Here is a 24,202-nt window from a genome sequence, read left to right on the forward strand (position 1 = left end):
AATAATTAAACATATCGTTCCATGGTCAACAGTTCGAAACGGCCGGAAAGGGACCTTCCATTCTGGCAGCGTGAACCGAACCTGGTGCGAGCATACATTCGCCACATCCGGTGAACCGGTTCCGGATGGGTGGATTGTCACAAAACTAGCTCCCATTAGAGCTACAAGCTTGTAACATTAGCCTCCGAGCGGTCGCGGTGCTCCGTGCTACGACGCTTTCGGTTGTACGTTTCGGTTCCGTTCGTTGGACTAAGAGTAACGCTAAGGGTTCGTGGTGGTGGTGGTGGTGGTGGTGGTGGTGATGGCGAAAATCTACATTACTTGCTGTAACATCGTGTTTACACGAAAACATCCTTTTCTTGGGCGCCTCGCGGTACACAGCGACGCACTTAGCCGGGCTCTGCTTGTTTTTACCCAACCATCGGATGGCTGAAAATCTTTCCACTCGTGGCTTTTCGGGTGCGGGCAACCTTCCGGGGCACTACTATCTTGGCACTTGCAGGATTGGAGCAGGTCTCCAAGGAGCAGACCCACTTTGGCGCACGGTAATGACACCGCCGAGTGTCGCTCGCGCCGTTCTCTCGCTCTCCACGCCACATTTGCTCGCCTCGCCGAAAATTAGCTTTCGCCATCAGTTAGTTTTCGGTTTTATGGCTTGCTTTTTCTGGGACACAAATATGTTTACACTTTGTCGCCGGTTGTTGTTCGCTGTGCTAGTTCTTGGGTGTTGGCGCAGAGCGGACGGGGTAATCCGGAGCAACGGGGCCGCATCCTTGCCATTGCCATGCGGTTGGAGGTGACCTTTTTTAAATTACTGTTTACGCGCAGCACTCAAGCGTATAGGGTACGACATTTTATGTCCACGTTTGCTCGAAGGAATTGGCAGCCAAGGAGCCAAGAATAGAATCTTTTCGGGAATGAAAAATATTAAGCTCAGTAGGCCGTTGTTTAGCTGGGAAAGGTTTCTGCCATTAAGTCCCCCTGCCGGATGGGCCAAGAAGTGCTATAAGATGCTATGGTTGGTTGAGGAGCATTTAAATGAAGCCACGTGTATGTCATGTTTGAGTTCTTTATTTCCAACTTGTTTTTAAATCAAACTTATCGAAGACGTTTATAAATGTGCTGAAGTTGTTAAAACCACTTACATCGTCAATGTCTAATCACCTTAACCTTTTCTAATTTGCTTTAGGTAAGAAATTAAAATAACATACGCAAACTAGTCGCTGAAACTGTTTGTGTTTGATGATTGAGTGGGAATTGCCTGCAAGCATAAGCGATTATTTATTCACCAGAACGCTGTCACAATCTTATCAACACAATTACAAGCTAGAGAGAAAAAAGCCGACAACACGCGTTCACAACAGGTTCGAGTGCCCCTTCGCGCCTCATCCCATGAAGGAAATAGGCAAATAAAAACTTTCACATCGTAAGCCAAAGCCGAAGGGTGCCTTATCTAGCGTCGATTCATCGAATGAGGAACCCCTCCTCCCTGGGGGGGAGGCGCGCACAATCGGAAATCCATTAGCAATTAATTTCCGAATCTCCTAATTCAATTCGGCCGTGCGCCTAATCTTTCGGCTTAATCTTCCACTCGTCCGCGGGACGAACCTTTGCACGAGCGGCGGAAAAGATTGGCGAAATAAATGACTGTAGTGGCGCACCCGCCGGGGCCATCGCTCTAACTTTGCCACTCATCTTTGGTTGTTTTGCCACTCCACCCGTCTTCGTCGTCGTCGTCGTCATCCTGCGGATGGGACGCCGTACGCTTCATCAGCCTCCAAAGCGGCTACAAAGCTGGAAAAAACACACAAACAACAACGTTCCGCCTCGGATCGCCCACTCCGCACCCGATTGTTTGTCCCACGACCTGAGTCTGCTACAATCTGCCTCCGGTGTGCGCGTTTCTCGGAACATTTCTGCAGTCGCCAAACTAAATAAATAAGTAAACAATTCTCTAATCTGATTAGGTCGGGACCGAACTTACTCGGAAAAGTTTCCTTGTGTGACGGTATGTGTGTGGGTGGGTGTGTTTGGATAATCTTTACGATTTTTCCTCTTGATGCTCCGCTTCGCGAATTACGAGCCATTTTTCGTGGGCACGCGTGCGTGAGGAGGCGTGCGCAACCATCACTCGATTGCCTATTATGTTGGCCAACCGTGGGCGTCTTCTTTCCGTTTCTCGTTGGGGAACTTGAAGGTACGGTCCGCTTGGGCACCATCCCCCGGCTGGATGGTGCGAAATCGCGATAGAGAACAGCATCCCGTAGCGTCATAACCACTTTGGAAGCGTTTAATAGGAAGGGAAGGTTTATGGGTGACGGTGCTCTTTCTCTCTCTCTTTCGTCTTAATCGAGTGTCGCGAGGACATGGCAAGGTACGAAGTGCCGCCGCTAAGCGGTACGATGTTATGATGCAATCGGGCAAAGGTGATGGGTAACAAATTGTTTGATTAAGTGAAGGGCCAAGCGTGGCGGTGAAAGGATGGTGCCCGCGGGGTCAAATAATAAACAAACCCCCACGAGACACCATTAGGGCGAGAAAGTAATATTGTCGCAAAAATCAAACGAGCAATAAAGGACAGTCAAACGAACCGAAAACCATGAAATGCGGATGGTTAAATTATATTTACTCGTTTACTAAGGCTATGAAAATAAAAAAGTATTCAATTGAGTGCAAAACTAAAAATAAAAAAATATCTCACAACAGAATTTCACTAGTTATGTTGTTACTGTACTATCAAACACATGCCAATACTCAAATGTTTCTTTCTCCACTACCATCTGAAGGGCATTTGGTAATCAGGCAACGACATTTCAAAAAGCGAGTATGCTTACAAAGGAAGAAAAGAATAAAAACGAAAGCCGCACACTCATAAGAGCGTTCGTCAAATCGCATAGCTGTAACGTAATATCCTTTCGCGATAACGTTCAAAATAATCAGTAAGTGAGCCGACCTCGGTTTTCAAAAAGGATTCATATACGTTTCACAGGGTGAGCACGTCAGTTGAGTTTGCTAAGTCTGAAAAATATATCTGTCGATTAATGGAACGAATTATCGTATTCATTCCATTACATTTGAAAGCATACTACCAATCGACACTTGCCACTATAATCACATAGTGATCATAATTTTGTATGATCACTATAATCACTCATGGACCACCCTGCAAGTAAATGTTCTTGCCAAAATGTATTCCAGGGTGTTTGGGCTGCCTGTTGGTAATAACATTGCATTATCGCTCAGACCGAATGTCGTGCCATCGTTCTTTGTACTTCCTTCCCAAACGAATTCATTCCGAGCCCCAGTCGTCGTTAAACATTCGGTTTGATCAAGTGTTTGTAATTAGGTGTGAAAAAGCTATTTTAACGTCATGAACATCAACGGGTGGTTCGTGCTACTGTGTTGGGATGTTGTTTTATCCGGCCAGCTTACGATGGCGATTGGAAAGTCCGAGTTAGGACAAATCATGAAAAAGATGATTTATCTGGATGACGAACTGCACACGGCTGAGAAAAACATAAAGACAACCATGGAGAATTCGCAGAAGGTGATAGAATTAAATTTTTAGAAGTATTTAATGACATTAGAGAAATATTAATAGTTGATGAAAAAAATAATATAAAAATTGTTAGGTGAATTTGAGATCATTACCAACACAATAGAAACTTCTTTGCAGGAAAGTGGAGAGACTTCAGAATCGTTTGACAAACAGGCAAATCTCGAGAAAGATTGGAACAAAAGGATGGAAAAAGTGCACCCTACACAACTGAGAAACATGGAGGAGATATATGACTTTTCGGCGAAGGGAGCTCGAAGAAAGGAACGCTCAACTGAGGTGAGTTATCCAATCGCGAAAAATGAGCTGGTTAATATTGAAAAAGTGTCAAATTGAAACATATCTCTTTTTGCAGCAAAAGGTGCAGAGTGTTCAAGCAAGCGAGGACATTCGTCCAGTGAGTTCATGTCGGCAAGCGCCTAATAAGTCGGGAAAATACATGATTCAAAGTGGAGAAAATACCACACCGTTTGAGGTCCTCTGTGAACAAAACACACAGTTCGGGGGAGGCTGGACAGTGGTTCAGTATAGATTCAACGGTTCAGTTGACTTCTACCGCAACTGGACCGAGTACCGTGATGGTTTCGGGGACCTGGATGGTGAGTTCTGGCTTGGGCTAGAGCATATGCATGAAATAACGAATAACCGGCCCCACGAACTGCTGGTTGAAGTCAAGGATTTTAGAGGAAAACACGGATACGCTCGGTACAACGAATTTGAGATCGGTAGCGAAACCGACCAGTTCAAGTTGACGAAGTTAGGAAGGTACTCAGGTACTGCAGGAGATTCGATGGCGAACAACAAGGGCTTCAAGTTTAGCACGTTCGATAACACCAATGACCAAATCGGGGGCACATGTGCTAGCAGTAGCCAAGGGGCCTGGTGGTACTACCACTGCTCCTTTGCCAATTTGAACGGGCGTTATAAAGAAACACCAGACGATCAGACTGCAATGGTTTGGTACCATTTACGGTATGACAACGTTGGTTTATCTTATTCGAGAATGATGATTCGTGATATTGAAAATTAATATAAGCTGCAAATGATTGATCCCTGAAAATCGTCAAAACTACTACTGCAATATATCCCTTACTTTTTATTTTTCTTTATTTTACTTAATAAAACTTACTGAGAAACAATTGTATGCAGCAGTGCATTTAAGAAAAACGCATTTTTTCTTAGCATCAAAAGCCAATTTCATTCCGTTAGAAAAAAAATGATTTTAGTATAATTTAATTGATGAACTTTCAGAATTTTACTCTTCAAGGAATGGCAAATACATGTAGAAATATGGATGATGAAAGCAATACAAATTTCCTGATTAATAAATAAGTCATTGCTTATAAGGAGTCTGTCGAAAATTCGAACTCATGGCAATGAGAAGGTAAGTTTTAAGGGATGCTCTTTAAAGATACCACTAGGCAATTTAAATTCAATTGATCGTACAAAAATCGATACTCAAACCACCTTCACCCGATGTTGAAGTAAGAACAAGAAAAAGCTATCCAATGAAATTATCGGAAAGCCAAAATGCAGGAAAACTCCGATTCTTACAATCGTATCGATTACTCTTTGAACGCGTGTCGAACCATCTCGGAAACTCCGCGAAAACTTCGTCTCGGAAACTTATACTCCAACCCACAAGCACATACACACACGACGTCCTACAGCCGCGTGTGGCAAAAGTCGGTCTGTTCAAACAACGCCCTATGGGGGTTTGCTTCTTCGTTCGGGAGTAGATTAAAGTTTTATTTGCCCACAACACGCCATCGTCGGTGCTCACGGGAAGGTTGGCGCTGTAACCGGGTGACTTTATGTCAAGAAAGAGAAATAATAACCACTTCGCTGGCGAAGCCGAAAGCAAGTGGAAAATAACCATACTCCACACGTATAATATGGCGAAAAACAACGTGGGAAATCGTTGGCGAATCGATTTTCGTCGGTCAAAGGTCGGTTTCATGCAAAACACACCGGTCGCTGGGTGGGGTGGTTTTATTTTACTTTGTTTTTATTGTTGACGCAGGTCACTGAAATCGATTAACATTCATTACAGATGTGGCTAATAATTTAATAATCAAAGGCACCCTTGACTCACGGCCTTTGGCACGTTAATTACATGGTGGGATAAGTTAAGGCCTACGTTTAACCAATCCAAGGTGGCGTGGTTTTTGTTTGTAAAACGTTGTCAAAAGTAAACATCTGATTAAGATTGCATGCGGAAGGTAGTATTTTATGATAAAGCTTACATTTTTCGTTTATAAAAAATTAGAAAAGTTTCCAGTTTTGTATCAAATTTTTTAGAGAGTGAACTTATGCAGTTGGTAGAATTACTAATTTATGTTTTTATTGTACCATAAAATAATATAGGGCAACAAACGTCACACCCGAGAAGACAATGGCCACGCTACTCAAAAGGTGAACCATTTCCGTGCATCAACAAATATTATGGTGTAATTCCTTTCCTCCATTTAAAACTCTCACCCATCCCATCCGGTGGCGAAGAAAACCGTAAGGTTCGGGTAATCTTCACCGTTGGCAAATCTGCTCATCTCTTGGCTTCCCGATCTCCCAGCCCGCAACCAAACTGTTGCTCTTTCTTCGCTCGTCGACTCCAGCGCCGGCACTGTCATTATCGTGCGCATAGTAGTAATCATCGTAAAAGTAAGCTTATTGGTATTTAAAGTTGCCCGGAACCATTAAGCCGTAAACGTTTCATGCTCGCTCTTTCGCAGGACGCTCGGAAAGGACGTCCAACCAGTAATAAAACCTTCTTTTTTGGCCGCCCACCACTCCGCTTCGCTCGCTGAAGGAGCTTTCGTTTCGTTTCAGGACTTTTAACAGACTTCGAGACTGATGTGGCCAATTTTCGACCCTAGGCAAATAGTAAAGTGCAGCGGAAAGTGGAACTGTTGGTGGGGGAAAGCAGTATGTTTTGCTAGCATATTTATTTCGTGACCCCTTTTTTCTGCCAACCCACCCACTCGTAACTATTTTCCTTCCGATGGTAAAGGATGTTGTCAAGAACACTTGTCCCATCCCGGACTCGAAAATTGAAGCATCAGAGACTGGGCAGGTTGGTGCACTTAGGAGTTTTACTAAAAACTACGCTTCACATAAGGCATGAGAAGACGTTGCTTGCTGGATAGTGAAGTTTACAGTTACGACAAAAAAGAAAACCAACAACCTTAAGCGAAGAGTGAGGCAGTTTATTGCCTAAATTAAACTTTGTGGCGTTTGGCCTAGTAGTTCTACGGTATGAAGGTACTCCTGCTTTACTGCTACGTCAATGCTCTCGTAAGCCACCTTCGAAACATTGATTTTAGTCCAGAGAGATGATAAAAATTAGTCAACTGTCTTGGCTGTTGGAAAAGTAGAGTATAGCTGATGACTTCTTCGAAATGGGTAGCAAGAAAATTAAACACTTTTCTCCAGATTAAGAGATAACCCCGAGTGGGTCGTTGAAACGCCCTTCCAGGGTGAACATTTCTCCTAGTTTCAGTGAGTTTTACATCGTCGTAAAAGGCACACCATCACCGTCAGGTGATGCATCAATCAACTCAATTCCGGATCTCACTGCGCTCTCAATTCTACAAATGACTGGGCGTCTCCATTCCAACGGGTAAGTTTTTTTTCCACCGAAACGTGTCGGACAGCCCAGTTCCGGTGATGGCATATTTTGCACACACACACACACATTCGTGGGATGTGCCTCTAGCCGAACGGCTGCGATACGCTGTCCCTCGGGCACGGGCGACTCACTTCCACGCTCAAGGTGCCACCGGGGAGTGCAAAGTGAGCCACGCCACGCAACCGGTTGGGTTAGTACTTACTTCCCTTCGCGTCCGACCCTGACCGAACGTATACGTACTGAAATATTCAGCACTAAGTTGCATGCCTAATTCACTGCCACTTGCCACGCAATGTGCGCCGGTCGCGCCTTCGGCAAACGATCGCCCGCAGAATATTATTCGAATCGTCACCTCCGAAAAGTGTCCTTCGCGCGAAGGTACTGCTCGCGGTGGCTCGCCGAAATCGCAAGGTTCACTTTTCGGGACGGGTGCAGCGATGGGCCGCCTTCCTGGAACTGTTGATGGTGGTGGTGCGTTGGTAACATTGCTTTTCGAATTTGTCACCGCACGTGCCAGCTCGGCGTGAACTATTATAACAAGTCGGTGATTTAAAGCTCACGTCTGTTTCAATTCCACTTCGGGCTTAATTATCGTGCCACGATGCAATTATACAATCATGCAAATATGTTTCCACGAACCCGGTAGCGCCGGTTGGTTGCTAAGGTTTCGCCGAGGCACCGGTTTCGCCACTTTCCTTCCCCGGTTGGGTGTTCAGTTCGCGGAGCCCTCTTTTTCTCACCTCCTCCCGGCACTTGTACCGATGCATTTCTGACGAACTCTGAGTCTGAGCGCCGTATCGCAGCGCGTTTCACCTGAGCTGATGAATTATTTGCTTTCAACCGGGTACCTTTGGACGAGAATCTTTCCGAGCGGAGAAGCATACCTACAGGGCCAGGCAACGGTGTACACACTTTTCGCTTTGTAGTCACGCATCGGCGAAGCCCTTGGTGTGTGGAATGTCCCGAGTAGTGCGATCCTGGGAACGTGATAGCGTGCTAGGGAAACGAATGCCAGATGGAACAAATCGTGTGACAGTAATTTTAGCGCGTAACATAATCAAGCCGTGGCTTAGGTAATGAGTTTTTATCATCATCTTATATCTGCCCGATCTCGAAATGAATATAAAAAGTAGACCAAAAGCTTATGCGCTCTTGTTGTTGATTACGATCGTTCATATTTCAATACCTGTATGATTTTTCGTATCCTTCTATGTATCAATTCTTTTCTTATGTTGCTTATACGTTGCAAAAATTCAATGAACGCATTGCCATCAGTTAAAATGTTTTATTTGTGATTCCGAAAAACAAGTTGGATCGATTTATAAACGTTTAAAATTTTTAATAATAGTTTTTAACCAATAAGATTAAGTCGTATAAACAAAGAGTAAAGCAACTGCAACAAAAACAAAAAAAAGTTGAAAGAGTGTAAAAGTTCGTTTTCGAGAGATAGTACGAAAATAGTGATACTATTTGAACGAGTTTTGTGGTTCATTATTGCAGCGTTCTAAACAACATAAAAGAATGGATACTATGAGAGGTGGAAAAGGATGCGTATTGATAAACGATAAATAATGATTAACGCACATAACAAATTGTACCTCTTCAGTACAATTACAAGTACATTGGTGGTGATGGATCCTTTTATCTATGCTATCTTTTTTCACATTGATTTTAATTCATCCTTACGTCACTCAATCAGCATTGAATGCAGCAAAGTAATCAATTTAACCGATGTTTATTTATTAGCATGGTTGCGTTTAACGCTACGGCCGCCGATCAAACACTTCACGCCAAGCTGGGTTTTGCATTCACTCATAATCCTTACAAATCATGCAAATTTCCTTTGACACCTTCGGTGAGCCAGGACTAGTTTTCTCTTTCTCGTCGTTCTATCTACCGTTCCGATTTCCTGGTAGCCCGGTGAAAGGCAAAACGGAATGATGGCAACATAAAATGGCAAAGTAAATCGTGCTTGATGTGTGAATAAACGGGCGTGAGGCGGCTCGTAAATAGTGATAGTTAATGCAGCTAACTGGATCGGGCCCGTTTGACACGCAAACCGGTTGCTATTTTGGTGGTTCACCGATATTTGTGGCTTATTTTGCCGGAGGCTATTTTTGTGAATGGCTGTTTTTTATTCTGTTTGCATCTATTGATGGAGATGCGAAAATAAAACTGTGTATATAACACTATAAGGTGTTTATTTCAGTAGCCAGATATGTTGGGAAGCCAGAAATAGTAAGCCAATTAATACCACTGTTAGCTTCTGCATTTTGTCAGTATTTCTTTGGGGTTAATTTTGACATCTGCAAAAATAAGAGGTATATTTTTATCAAGCTAAAACCGAATGGTTATTTCTGTGACAGAATCTATCGTACGAATATAAATGTAAGTGCACGATTACTTTTATCCGAGTTTATCGTGAAGAGGAAAAGATTCGCATCAAAAATGGATTGTTATTTCTGTGTCTATCCTCTGAAAATAAATATCAACGTATGATGGCTTTCATCCAAAGAACTTCAGTGAAAACCAATCTATTAAATGACTCCATTTCCAACAACATAAATATTCTGTGCGTTGCAATATTCATTTATCAAAATTCAAAGCTTGAAGATTTTGATATCACCAACAGAAGTTTAGAAAGGACTATTAACGAAATGGCTGTTGGTGGTTTGATTCGGTGTCCCAAAAGTGACAATAGAATAAGCGTTCAACATGTGACAATGTTGTGAGCCGGAAGCATGTTTAACAGGTACACAGCACCCAGTTTGGTACAACTGGCCGAAGTCAACCATTCCCAACAGCTACTGCTGCTTCCTGGTGCGCCAACCCGTGGGCACATTCTGGGTTCCGGTGGCATTCCCCACGGGAATCCGAGGGTCTAAGCAACTGGCAAATGGTATCACGTGTGCATGGACCGACCTGGTCCTGCCAAAGGGGCACAACAACTAGCAGGCAGCTGATAGGGATCATCATTTTCCTATCCGAGCCTCTCTCGGGGACCATTCGGGGCGTTATTTATGCTCCCCGGGGAAAGTGTGTCACGTTTTGCTGGTAGCACCACACGGGCAGTACTCGGTCTGGGACACAAACTCATACGCTAGCCAGATCCTGTTCCCGATAATAGGCGCCGTTTCACCTTCCGTGTCTTTTGGTTTTTGTTTCATTCGTTGTTCCCTTCTCTTCGCAGCCATCGGTGGTAGGTGAATTTTCCGTGTGACGATTAGTGGTACCGGTTTGCCGGTGGGCTTTAGTGCCGCTCGTCACGGGCCTGGAATACTTAACGGGATTCACAAATTACGGTGCACTCGTACTACTTGGTGTGAGCTTCTCTGGAAAGTAAATATCTCGAGCGAAGTAATGGTACACTTAGTATGATTAAATATATTTGCATGTAACGCGCCCGCGCCACCCTTGGACTTTTTTCCGAAGAGTCATCGCATGCCGGAGAGGTCCCGTGTGTAATTGTTTTAAAGGTGTTTTAATAAATCAGGAACGTACGGGAAATCAATAATGCAACGATAAGGCGGTGTGTTTAATAAATAATGCGTAATTGCTCACGAGAAGTCGAAAGCACGCGAAGGGAGTGTTTGGGTGTACTTGTTTCGGATTAACATGAATTGTGCTCCATTAAATAGAATGACAAAGCAAATATCTATGACAGTAAAAACCAAGCAAAAGTGGTTCATTTCTAACTTAAAGTTTTCTATAATAATTGACAAATATTAAATAAAAATTAACAGAATAGAGTGGCTTGTTTCGTTCTACTTTAAATAACTCATGCCTAGAGCCAGAGTTACGGAAACCGCAACCAGAAATGACCTAATTAAATTTGTTCCATTGCGCACCGAGGAGGACAGGCATTCCAAGAACTTGTCTCTCCAAAACGCCGGTACGAATGAAAGCGATACGGGTTCCAGAACCGCCAGAAACACCCGCAGGATACGCGCGCATCCTTTCATCCGGATGCATCGTTCCAGGAGATGCACGTAAAAGCACGCGGAAATTTGTATGTGTGAGTGTGTGTGTGTGTGTGTGTCACCACAGTGGGACCGCAAGGATGATCATCCTGACGCAGCGAATCTTTGCTCGAATATTTCGCCCACGGAGTTTGCCAACCCGTGGCATGCATACGCAGTCAAAGGCAAACAACGTCAGACCCGGACCGGGGAACGGTTGCAGTCCCGCATCGGATCCGTCGCGAAAACGCCCCGGAACCTGGCAGCTCGCAAAAGGCGGCGAAGATAAAGAGCGAGAAATTAAAGAAAAATATTTTCATAACCGAGGGAAAATGATTGTGCCAAGAACGTTGCCGAATCTGGCGCGAGGGGAGGTCCCGGTTCAGGTGTTCAGGTGCAGTTGTGTGTTAAGGAGGAATTATTCTTAGAGACCGTAAAGGTACCGCAATGGGAAGGAGCTGATGTGTGTGTGGGTTGCTTGGCCTTAGAGCAATGTTAGCCGTGAGCAGCAGTAACGTGCGGGAATTGTTTAACCGATCGTGTGATACGGCAAAGTGTTTTGAAACATCGTGCCTCACGTTTAAATTTACCCTCTTCTAATCCCGCGGTACGGTAATCTTTGAGTGCAAATTTAACTAAATTATCTCTTGCATTAATTATTAAGATTTGCAGGTAATGATCCAAACCTAAATGGTAGAAAGTTCTCCTAGACGGTAGTGTTTAGCAACCGTTTGAAAATGACACGATTTAGATACAAAGTATATGTCCATGTTCAGGTTCAAAGTGTAGATATTCACTAAAACTGAGTAATTACTGACGTATTTTTTAAACAAAAATAAAATTCACAGTGAATTGTTTTAATTCTAAACGGCTTGGTTTTATTTCTGTACAGTTTTACTTTTGAAATACTTTCATGCTGTGTTTTAAAACACGATTGTTTACTGCAATATTAAGTTTAGTTTAACCGCTTCCTTTATCCAATCTATGGAAAAAGAATGTCAGATCGTTCTTTCCAGCTTAGCAGCGTTACTAAGCAATTTTTGCTAACGATGTCCGTTTCAGAAGATTGATGATTTCTTTTGCTCTGCTTCAAATAAAATACGCATGATAGTTTCTTCCTTTAATAAATTGCGTTTAGAATTGCCTAAACTTAACTTGATATTTCTATCCTTCTGGTAAAAACTAACTTGAACAAGTTTGTTTTGGGAAAAGATTGTTCACTTTGAGCTTTCACTATCTATAAAGCCTATTTGATAACTCCATGTCCTTGCAAAACCAAACTTACCGCTCGTTTTGCCGGAAAAATGATTCAATTCAATCTGTAATCCAATATCGAGAATCAAACTTACTCCATCCAACACAATCAAAGTAAATTCCTTCCCCTTTCCTCGGTTTCTTCTCGTGATTGGAATACCAAAAAGAATGCATCCCCGTTCTAGATATCCCTTTTTCATGTTTGCTCAATGGCACCTGTTAGTGGGTGGCCCCTGCCGCTGTCGGTGCTTGCGATTGCTCATTTTTGTATCCAATTTTCCATTCCCCTCAGCTTCACCCAGTTCACCTCCTTCCCTCGCGAGCAGAAACCATTTCCGTTAACCACTTAATGGTGATCACGGCCCAGCCAGATGGGTTTTCCATTCCGAGCTGTCACGGTGAGGTTTGCACTTTCAACCACCACCCATACACATTTATCTGACGGTACACGAGATTGGCAAATCGTTTTACGATAACATTCATTGAATCGTTGATGTTTTTATTTACATTCAGCTGGAAAGCTGAGCTCCACCACCACCACCGATCGAAACGATGACAGTGTCGCACATTTTCCGGGAAATGTTTTGACGAAGGAAGGGGAGGACGGGATGATGTTGATAAAAGTCGGAAAATCGTATCCCCCGCAGTGCAATTACCATAACTTTTTTTGACGGCTCGGGCCTGGCCGAGCCTGCCGAGGATTAAAGTTTAAAGTAATCCCTGGCGCATTGTCTTACCTACTCCAATGCTCGATAGCGTCGTACGTGTATCGGCAGAAGTGTTTGGTGGAAATTGCCCAGTCATTCCGAGGGGGAGAGGGAGGACCAGAAGCGTACGAGCACGGCGCGCGATTTGCATTCCGCTCGAAACAATCTCTATTTTTCCCGGAGAATATAAGGACGGGAAATTCTCAATGTCACTCAATCAACACTGATTGTAGATTGAATTTTGCAAACAACAATAAACAGAAATAGACTCTCGTTCGCTCGCTCGCTCGCTCGCTTGCTCGTACTTTTCCGCTTCCGGGTCAATCCGGTGGAGAAGGGGCGTCGCTTGTAGTCCAAGCCCTGAAGCAAGTCATGGCGGCCATATAATCTCCTCGGCGACCGCATCAGAAGGCCACGGTCGTCGCAAAATGGCAAATTGAACCGCTCGGAAAACTCCGTGCCGAACGTTAGCGAACCACAAACCCCCGGGAAGATTCCCCCCCTACACGTACTTTCCTACGCCGTTGTTCACGGAGACGGAGACAAATGAAGTCGACACGCAAATGCTCCTTTTCGTGCCGACCGGTGCCTTCTTTGGCCTTCTGCCAAAGGCGTGTGCCGTTATGCCGAAGGCTGGCTGGAGAGCGGAAAACTCCCGGTGCTAGAACGCCGGAAGCCGGGTGCATAAACGGAGCCGCCCGGTGCTTTTCACCACTAAAATATGGCCAACGATGTCCTACGTGCGCAGTGCGCTAAACGAAACAAGCGAACTGGTGAACATTTACCGATCCTTTCGAACCTTCATTCCTTAGCTGTTGTTTTCCACCAACTGCGGGTTTGGTGTGTGTGTGTATGAAAGTGCTGATTTTCAATTCCCACCGGTGAGCCGAAGGAAAATAAGCATTCGGTGCCTTTTCGATCCTAAGTGATGAACGGCCAAGAGAGTCTTCGTCGGTGCGTGAGCAATGGGTCAACAACGTACCGTTTCAACGCTCAATAATACTGTCCAACAACAAAAACAACCGACGAGGAGGAGACAATCCACCGGGGCTCACGTTAATGCCAAAAACCGGGGGCCCACTTTCCGGCACTTTTTCACCGTCTTCGATCGCAAAGAGGAAAAGCTCATCAACGCAACGTTGCTTTATGTTGTTTTGGGAGAGATTTTCCCACACAGAACACCCCAACTCCCGCCCCGGGTTTGCTGGAGTTGGTTTGCTGCAAACTCCCTGGCGACTGGAAAAAGGGGTTTTCGGATTCTGATTTGGGTCCGTGAAGGTCCGCTGTCATCAACCGTTCAAACGAGTGCGACGCCATTTCTTTGACCCTTGACAACGGGATTGGAAAACTAATCATCAAAAAGGGAAAAGAAAACGGAAGCGGAAAGAGATGGCCGTGGGAAAGAAGGCGCGCTTACAAACAACCGTACCATTTTCCGGCCAACCGGTTCTCAATCGAGCGTCGTGAGCGGAGGCGTGATTCGTGAGGCGGTACTTTAAGGCAAAATAATGGCGTGCCAAAAGGCGGATCATGGCGCCCGAGAACACAACGCATTTGCACAGACGAATCCCGGCCGGTCCAGGAGTCCGTTTTCATCTTTGGCTAAAATTAATGGCACTCCACGCTCGGGGTCGGCCAACAGTCGGGGCACGGGGCGCCCTCTTCGGATTGAGCGAAGGAGAGTGTAAATTAAGTAAATTTAATATTGACTCAGCCATTTCGACCCATCCAGATCCGACGAAGCGTGAAGCGGAGGGCGGCGACCGGTGGCAAATGCGAAACCCCGACGAGTCCTTTCCGAGGGCCCAAGTGCCGAATCTTTACGCCCTGATGGATTCCAAGCAATTCCATTATCATTGCTCGACGCGATGAGCAAGGGAAAGCGTTCGCGGGACAACGGAGCCAAAGTACAATAGTACTGCGACGAAGCGGAAGACGTTGAGCTCGCTGGACCTGAGATTTGTCATTCTTTGTGGCGGACGCACTGTCGACGAGCTGTAGAAAGAATTAATTTCCAAAAGGCGAAACGTGCGACGGGAAATCTTTGATCATTGTCCTCTGCAGTGGTGCGGGGGTGACATTAGATCAATGAATATTAAATTAAAATGAGAGTTTTTGGTGTACATTCATTGTGTTAGGTGAAGCTCAAAGTATGATGATTTTAATCCAGTCCATCCCACCAAAAACATCACAAATTGACAAATCTCAAAGTAAAAAAAAAGGTTTGAAGTAGTATACAACAAAAAAATGTTTTGAATAGCTTTATTTTATGTTGGCAAACCAGAGGACGATAAACATAGGCATATGGAACAAAAAAACAAGTTTAGAACAAAGCAATACTCTTGAACACCAGCTGCGTGTATTATGCAAAACATTGAATTTGTTTGAATAAGAGAACAAAAATCAGCCTCCGGTTGTTTGTGTCCTACGTTTTCATGTTTTCCCGCACCGCCAGCTTTCTATACTGTGAACGGAAGAAAAACATTCGACGCACAAGCGTTAAAATGGGTTTATTTTCATACACAACACTCACGATGTATCAATATAAACGTCGCTTTTTTTCTATTCCTTGTGTTGGTCTGTTTTCTTATCTAGTCAACACTTCCCCACCGTTGGGTTTTCCCTCTGTTTCAAAACAGTTGTGCAAAATATGGTCACATTCGGGTCTACTTTTAATCCCTTAACGCTTCCCCCTCCACCGAAAACCCGATGGTCGTGTGGAGCGAGGATGCGTGGGTACGTTTTAATTCCAAAACCAAAAACCGCACGAATGTTTTGCGGGCATCGCTGCACCCAAGAGTGCCCGAGTGTAATATAACATGTCAGCATCTGATGCTCCACACACCACAATTCGACATTTATATTGATCGATGGCACGGATAATATGCGCCCCGGGCCCGTGCTGCAGAGCTGCATGATAAACGTTCCATGTTTTTGTGCTTCCGCTTCGCCGTTGGCTGGTGCCGTTTTTTCCACGTTCTTTTCCCATATTGCATGATTCACATTTTCCACTCCAACACACGCACTTTGGTCGAATTAAGACCCCTTCGACGAGTGGTACGGGGTGAAATAAGAGATAGATACGTGGTGATCGTGTTGAAGGATGGTGGAAGTACATCGTGGTATCATCACCTGTGGGAAAAATGGAGCCTCTTACATTGATAAGCATCTATTCAATGTGGATGATGCCGAATGGAAACATTTTAAAAGTAATTGAGTTGAATTTCCCACATGAAAAGCTATTTGGAAAAAACAAGTTCTCATAAAACCGTTCGAATATTTCGATTTGTGTAATTTTAACTCACTCAACATCACTTAAATTTATTCACATTGCATGAGCAATGTTTTTATTAACCTTTTGTTGAGACGATCTACATCGTTTATTTTAGATTTACATAAAACAATGTCCTTAGCCAAATTGAAAGTATTGTGCTGTATAAATTATGTTATCACTTGTAGATCCCCTTTTTCTTTCCAGAGTCGATACTCCACAGTTGGTTCTGCCTTCTAATTGTGATACTTTAAGCCCTCATCACAATGTCATGGCATCGATTATTTAAGGAAGCGAACCAACACAAAAGTTCTTGCATAAAAAATTTCTTCAAGTAAAAAAAACACACTCCCATACCAATGCGTACCCGCTCCGAACTTGAGCCGTCTGTGTCTAAATCTGGTAAAGTAGACGGGGGATACAAAAAAAAGAGGAGAGCCGGGTCCCAAAATGCCATGCAAATATTTTCGCAGCTTTATACATATTTATAAATGTTCGCATTGTTTGTTTATTTATATTTTCATTCCGCCTAAAGCCACATGGAGCTCGATGCAGCTTACGTGCGCGCTAACGGAAGGACATTCACGTGACATTCGGTGGAGAAAAAAAACCCGCCCGAACACGTGTGTGTGTGTGAGGCAGAGTTTGTGTACGCACGGTTTATGTATTGCGTTTATCCTCTGTTTGAGAATTTTTTTTGCTATTCCGAACCTTTCGCTGGCCACTTTTTTGCTGACGATTTGTGAGGGACAGACATTGGGCTTTCTGTTGCTGCTGTTGTTGTTGTTGTTGTTGTTGTTGGTGGTGCGTTTTTCGCTCGACTTAAAGCTAACAGTTGGTCAATGGCACGGGAAAGCATACATTTGCAATCATGAGCCGGCTTATGTGGTTCGGAAAATATTCAACAGTGCCGTGCGCACGTCCTTCCAACCCGCCGGCCCCGACGATTGATGATTGGAATTTTTCGACTTTTCACTTTCCATCAAAAAGGGGAGGAAAAACACGGTCGGGGGCGATGAGGGACAGCGATGACGAAAGCTAAAACCAAAGCATCCTCGCTTACCATCTGTGAGGATGGTTTCACTCCCACTTTCCTACTCCTCCCATCACCACCACCACCACCACAGGAAGTATTATATCGTTATTCTCGTCGGCTTTGCTCGCTTCGTTTGGCTTTCCCGCTTGGGGACACGATGTGCAGCGCGATGTGCATTCACGCCTCGGTTCATTTTTATGCAGCATTCCCGCAACGACGTCAAACAAGGTTGCAGATTTTTAGTCTTCGCACCGTTCGGCCTCGGCGTTGCAGCGCGCCCTGGCCTCTGTTTGTTTTCCCGCCCGGATTATGTTTGTTTTCCGCAGCGTTTTCCGTGGCCTCTGCTTGGGCGTTGGGACCGGTTATTTTTTTTTTCCCCCATGGTGAGGCCAGTTTTCTTTCACCCGATTTTCTTCGGGCCACGTACACGCTGCAGCAAAGTAGATAAAGTGACCGAAAGTACGTAAACAGGACAGATTAAGGATCGTGACGAACACCTCGGCCATGTTTGCGTCAACATTACTGGCGCATCGTGGTTGACGTGTGTGACCTCCGGTGACCCAGCGTGACGTGTGTTGAGTGTGCAAACACGTGATCTGCATTGTTTGAAAAGGTGAAGCCATCAGGGATAAAGTCAGATTATGGAGGTTTCCTAGCGAGATGAAGACATGTGCTGGAAATTTATCACCAATTTCAAGTGTTCTCAAAATTTTATCTTCCAAATAACGAAAAAATTTAAATCTTCAAAGCAATGACATTTCTATAGTAAACGTCAACCAATTGCACTGTGTTGAACATTTATGATCAATATTTTTTAATCGAAAACAACATTTTTGTTGGTTCACAAAAAGAGGTTCTCATGGAAACATTTTACAAAAATTGGTTTTCTTGGTAGTAAAATATCTTCGCTTGAAAAATTCACCATCCCACCATCCCGTAGACGTGTGCAAACATTGAGCCTGACACATTCTGTTCTCGTTTCATAAATAACGAATGCAGTCTCGTTGTAGATATTTCCCTGGTACTCGAAACTCTTCGTGTCTTTCGAAACGTTGTATCTGCTACCGTCCGCGTCACTCGTGCACCTGCTGGCCATTACATGTGCGCCTACGGAGCCGCTTTTCACCGGAAACCATTGTACACTCGATGCACCGCACGGACCACCGAGATCCAGTGCCGGCGCCCTGAGCCGGACGGAAGAATTTTCCCGGTGCAAAGAAATTCTCTTCACCAGGCAAAACAATCAGACACTAAATTCCTGCCCAGCTTTGGTCGAAATTCCGAACTGGAGCCACTCCATCGTCCCAGGTCTCCGGTGCCTGGGGTTTTACCGGTTCGGTGTCAATCAGTTCCGTCCACTTTTCCCTGAAACCAGAATTGAAATAGCAAGCCGAGAGGATGTCGAAACGAAATTGTTTACTTCCCTCGTTGCGCCAACCTCGCCATGGACGTCCATGGGTTCGGACATGTTTTCCCCCCGAATTGGCTTGAGCACGAGGCCCAAACGAGACAATGTAGCTAAAACTTGTCTTGCTTAGGTGCTGATTCGGGAAGTTTTTTTTTATCTCCCCCCAACCCCCTTTTCCACCTGTGTTCCTTCACCACAGCACGGTTGTCAGTTTTCAGTGAAAGAGATATTTTCCTCCCACCGAGTGGAGCGGGAGAGTGAGGACTGAAAGCATCCTTTCAAGTATTCGGTTATTTCCAGTTCTTTTACCTTCTTGAAACAACCATGCCTCCTAGGGGGGGTTGAGGGGTTTTCCCCCACTTTCAAGCATCCAGTGGAAACCGGGAAACGGTTCGGCTTCGCAGATTGGCACACAAACACAAAACTGAAGCTTGCTTGGGGGCAAATAGAGTGAGAGAGAGATAAAGACGAGGGCTGTAGGGAAAACCTTCCAGAGGCGGTGCAAAACACAACAGTTTCGCTTGCCCTCAGGGAGCGAGGGCGCCTCGGCTCGATCCACACCATTTGATGACAGTGCCGTCAGCTCGATGGCATCCGGGTGCCCTCAGCCCGGAACCTTCTTCTTCGAGCTGGAGCTGGGAAAATTTCGGGAAACCGGAAGCCCGCGCCGAGTAACCCACGGTGCACGGGGAAGGAAAACTGTTGGCTTTGTTTTCCCATCACTGAAAGCAAACAACGGGAACCATCACCCCCACTGCTGCTCCGATGCAGGGTTTTCCCTTTAGTTGGCACCGCCGCTTTGTTTTTGTGTGCTGTTTTGAAACCATTTGCTCAAGCGTTATCCGTTTGATGTCGTTGGAACGGAATGGAAAAGAACAACACAGATAAGCAGGTGACTGGGTGCAGGTCGCTGCAGGTTTATCCACTCCAACGGGGCGGACACGCTCGGTTGCGAACGGATCGAGTCACTCCCACCAAGGTGGAAAAACCTGCTGTTGGTGGTACTTCCCGAAACGGAGCCAATGAAGGAGAACAGATAGTGATGCTGTGAAGAGCGTGCGCTGCACGTTACATAAATTTCATTTTATTTCTTTGTTGTGCCTGCTCCCGTGCTTCGGTGACGATGCCAATTCCCCACCGATTCACCCGCTTTTCGGACCAATTTTCCTTCCATCTATCACCGGTGTAAAGCCATTCAGAGTGTGGGGGGGGGGAGAGAAAAAGAAAACAAGTGAGTTTTCCCCCCTGAGGACGGAGCGACATAGAAAGGCGCAGAGTTCCGGGAAACATTTGATATTGGAAATCGGATAAAAAACCGGCTAAGTGGCGCCGTGTCGCCGAGATGTGGCCATCCCCTTCTCGCCCTCCGGGGGCGTCCCCGTTGGTCGTGTGCATTCCCAGCATTTGCCAGCCAACCAGGCCCTACTCCTTGGGAGGTCATATTTCACGCTTCGCTCCGGGTACTTGCACGAGAGACGTGATGGCGATCCAAATCACCTTCTTTACGGTGCATTTCAATATTTCATTGGCCATATTTTACCGGTTTTTACAGTGGTCGAGCAGCGGGGCGCTGCCGCTGGCCGCTGCGGGCCATTTTTCCACGTCACGGGCCATCCCCGTCACCTTCGCGTCAATAATGTATGGTCACGCTGCTTCGTTGCGCGCTGTAAGTGCCTCTGGTTGATGGCGCTTCTTTGATGGAGGCGCCCGGTGCTGGGAAAAAAAAACCCGACCGTGATGAAAACATGTTGAAGTGACCGGCACGAAGTGGGACGATGAGCATACTTAAAGTTTATGTAAGTACTACATTATTGGTACTTTGTTTTGTCATCCTTTACAAAAAAGCTGACCGTTAAATTTAACGTCCAAATAAAATTGACATATTTTATCTAGAAATATATGAAAACGAGCAGAAAGAAAACAGAAAGAGCGGAAACCATGGGAGAAGAACCAATGTAAAGTGTTGGAAGTCGAAAATTATATCACCAAAGAATAATTCTCAAGAACACTCTCAATATATTTAAAAAGATGATGTATTGGCAGATAATATATGAATGTAAAATAGTCTCAATCAGTAAATTTTCCTACCATGTCGGATAAAAATTATAGTGTGGAAAGGTACAACATAATGGATAAACCTTATTTCATGTTACGAAAAGCATCTAAAGCAAGGTAAGGATCCCATCCAATAGCAATAAACGGAAACCGTCACTAGGGTAGCTCCTAGAAAAAAAAAATGTCCATCGGGTCGAATAGGATTATGACATTCCGAGTAGTGAGGAATAAAATCAATGCTGTCTCCAAGTAAACAGCGCGAGCAGGAGTGTTTCTTTGGATTCCAAATTAATTTTCCGATGCGAAAGTAATTGGAAAACAGCTTTCAAATGCTACGAACCATCAGCCATTTGACGGGCTTCGGAGCAGGAGTCAAAGTGATCTATTTTTCCCTATTAGCCCCCCTCCACCGGGGATTCGCTCACTTCACTCGTAATTCCACTCCCCGGGTTTGGTGTTCGCGTAAGTAGAGCGTTGCAAATAGAATTGAATGGTGGCTCTAAGGAGGAACACACTTTGGCAAATCACGTTTCCATTCGAGCAGGTTCACCGAGCGAGAAAGAAGGAAATCGTCCCGTTCCTTGTAACTACAGAATAGCAATTTATTTACCTCCGGCACCTCGGAATCCGTACAACGTTGCCAAAACGTAATTTTACTTTTTTAACTTCGGCAAACAGCAAGAGGAGTCGTGAGAAATACATGTTCCAAATGCCTCTCGAAGCTCCCGGAAAAAATGCTCCACACGTGCACGTGCCCGGGACAAGACACACACACACACTCACTGATCAATGAGTTTCTTGGGGTTTCGCGATAAAAAGAAAATACAAACGTTCACATTTCTGTTCAGAAGCCCCCGTCCAAAATTCCGGTTGCGAAATGTTTCGACAATCCGCTGGTAAACAAATAGCGCCCGACCTTTTTTCCCCAACCGAACCGAAATTCGTTTCGAGTGTTTCGCCGAAACCGGCACAAGGAAATAACGAGTTGTCACCACTCGAAAACACGATTTGGTTGCACAAATTGCGGTCTTCCATTTTGCCACCTCGACGTATTGATCGTAATGATGCGCCATTTCACAAGAGCCCGCCCCGAAGCCGTTCCGCCTGGGCAGGTAAACAGAAGCACGCCATAACTAGCCGGACCGAGTGACTTTTCCACCAGGGAAATAATTTGATTTGCTGACGAAAACTACTGCGCTGCTTAGTTTTCCCACTTTGATTTTACTAGCCGTGTTTTTTTTCTCTCTCCCTCTCTTTCGTCATTTCAATCCCTTTCGATGGTCACGATGTAAGAGTACCGGCAAGCGGCTTCTGCCAAACAGACGAGCTGACACTAACAAGACTCTTGAACAAACTCAACGTGCCATTCGACGAGCATACGACACGGACACTGGCAGGGCAAAAAAGGCAAGTGTCTAGATGCAAAAAAAAAAAATCTTCACATTACAAAATGTCAAAATAAACAATCCCAATCCTCTTATTTGCAATGCCACTGGAAGAAGAAAATGAAAAGAAAGTCGTCACACATCCCTCCTTCCGTTCCGACCCGGGCAAAAGTGGACGTCTTCGGTGAGGCGGTTGCAAAAAACCGAAAAAGGGGAACCAATGTAAAGTGTACACCGAAGACAGGAGGCTAGAGAAAGTGGCACCCAAGTGGAAGCCAAGCCGTTGAGGAAGAGAAAAAACCAACATCACATAGCTAAACCATGAAGTTTTCCTTCGGGCTGGCACCTGGAATGCCAACGGTGGCCAATCCTCGCGTCGGCTAAAAAGGGCACAGGGAGTGTGCCTTCGCTCGCTCTTTCCGGGCACGATTGAAGTGCGACTAGCTTGTTAGTGATATTTGCTTAAGGTTGTTTGACGAACTGAAGGCAGCACACGGGGAAAACAGAAAGTGACCTTAAAGGGGGCCAAGAATGGGACGCTCTCTTAGAGTGCCCCTCCCAGTTGTGTGAATCCAAATTCTTTAGCCCCACGCGAACACCCCGTGTGCGTTTGAATGCGCAACAAGAAAGCAGAAAAGGTCCTTCGATAAGAAGTGCTAGTGCCGAAGAAAGGAAAAGTACTCTCCCATGCTAACCGCCCGAAAAGGACACGGTTGGGACGAATGAAGCGTGTCGTGGAATGGTCCGCAGTTTTTTTTTTCTTTGCGAATCGGTTTAGAAAGCAAGGAAAAAACGCAACGGTTGGCCGGTTCGTTCGGCGCCAGCTCCAGATCGAAGCCTACCGGGCTCGGGGCCTCTCGGAAGGAAGGCTGAACTGAATTTAAATTCACCATGCTATACCGTTCCGGTAGATTATCGCCCACCGGGGCCCTTGGCGAAGGGCGAAAAAAGCGGCTCGCCTTTATCCGCTTTCCACCGGACGACACCTGGGTTTTCCCTGCGCTCGATCTTGGCGCTCCATGCGAGCAAAGGACCAAGGAAAGAACCGTCCGAGCCCGTACTGCAGACACCGGCTTCCAACTATGCTTGAAGGTCAATATTTATTCTTCAATAAAACTTCGATACGCACTCGGAATCGGTGCGAACCGTCGAAACGATGGGAAGTGGACCAAAGTGGCCACCCCACCCCTACCGCCCGCAAAAGACCGTTTGTCGATTAGAACCGATTTCGTTTACAAGCAACTCCATTCCAGTCCCCCCCGTTTCCGAATCGTCAAATCAGTCCGTTTCCGGCGAGCACCATGAATAAACATTGCCACGACCGAACCGCGCGGCAATCGAAAGGTTGGTTTGGCTTTAACAAGCTTGAGCTGTTTGTTTGCATTTAAAATGTTATCCTAAACGGCGCTTCGAAAAGCCAACCCCTTGGCGGGTAAACACTCCGTGCGCTTGATGGTGGATTAATGCGTCCCGTAACGCCACGGGAGAAGGGGTTAAAGGGAAGGGAGGATCCGTTGTCTTACTCACCGGGAAATTTGTATAGCGACACCTCGTTGCAATTGATCTCCAGCAGGGCGGTTTCGTTCGGTAAACTCGCACACCGGCACATGGTGTTGATGGGACACTCGTACGAGATGTCCTGATTAGTGTAGAGGATGTTTCGATTGTCCAGCTTCCAGCCACCGGTGCCGATCGGTAGGACGGCCACCACCAGCACGCTTACAATGTCTACGAAAGTTCGTGCGAACGCCGGCGCCATGATGCGTGTTTGCTTCCCGTTTGCTTCGAACACGTTGGAAGTTTGTTAAACAGTTGACTCCAGTCCTGAAAGTGAGAGGAAGAAAAGAAAAGAAGAAAATTTGGTTAGAAAACATGTTCCAAAGTAGGCGTATCGTGGGAGCTGGCGATCAGTATCGAGGTAGATTAGAATAATCGAAGGCGGC

The 24,202-nt window shown here is 45.4% G+C and overlaps 1 protein-coding gene across 1 annotated transcript in view; it reads right to left on the reverse strand.

Moving 5' to 3' along the window:
* Nucleotides 1–23,994, reverse strand: part of LOC131287569 (protein artichoke) — a 54,395-nt gene extending 30,401 nt beyond the window's left edge. Inside the window, exon 1 of the mRNA XM_058316633.1 lies at nt 23,787–23,994. Within this exon, the coding sequence (XP_058172616.1) occupies nt 23,787–23,868 (82 nt within the window). The 5' untranslated portion in view covers nt 23,869–23,994. The remainder of the gene's footprint in view (nt 1–23,786) is intronic.
* Nucleotides 23,995–24,202: the final 208 nt, after the last annotated feature.

The sequence above is a fragment of the Anopheles ziemanni genome, chromosome 2, assembly GCF_943734765.1.
Source record: "Anopheles ziemanni chromosome 2, idAnoZiCoDA_A2_x.2, whole genome shotgun sequence".
Taxonomy (NCBI): domain Eukaryota; kingdom Metazoa; phylum Arthropoda; class Insecta; order Diptera; family Culicidae; genus Anopheles; species Anopheles ziemanni.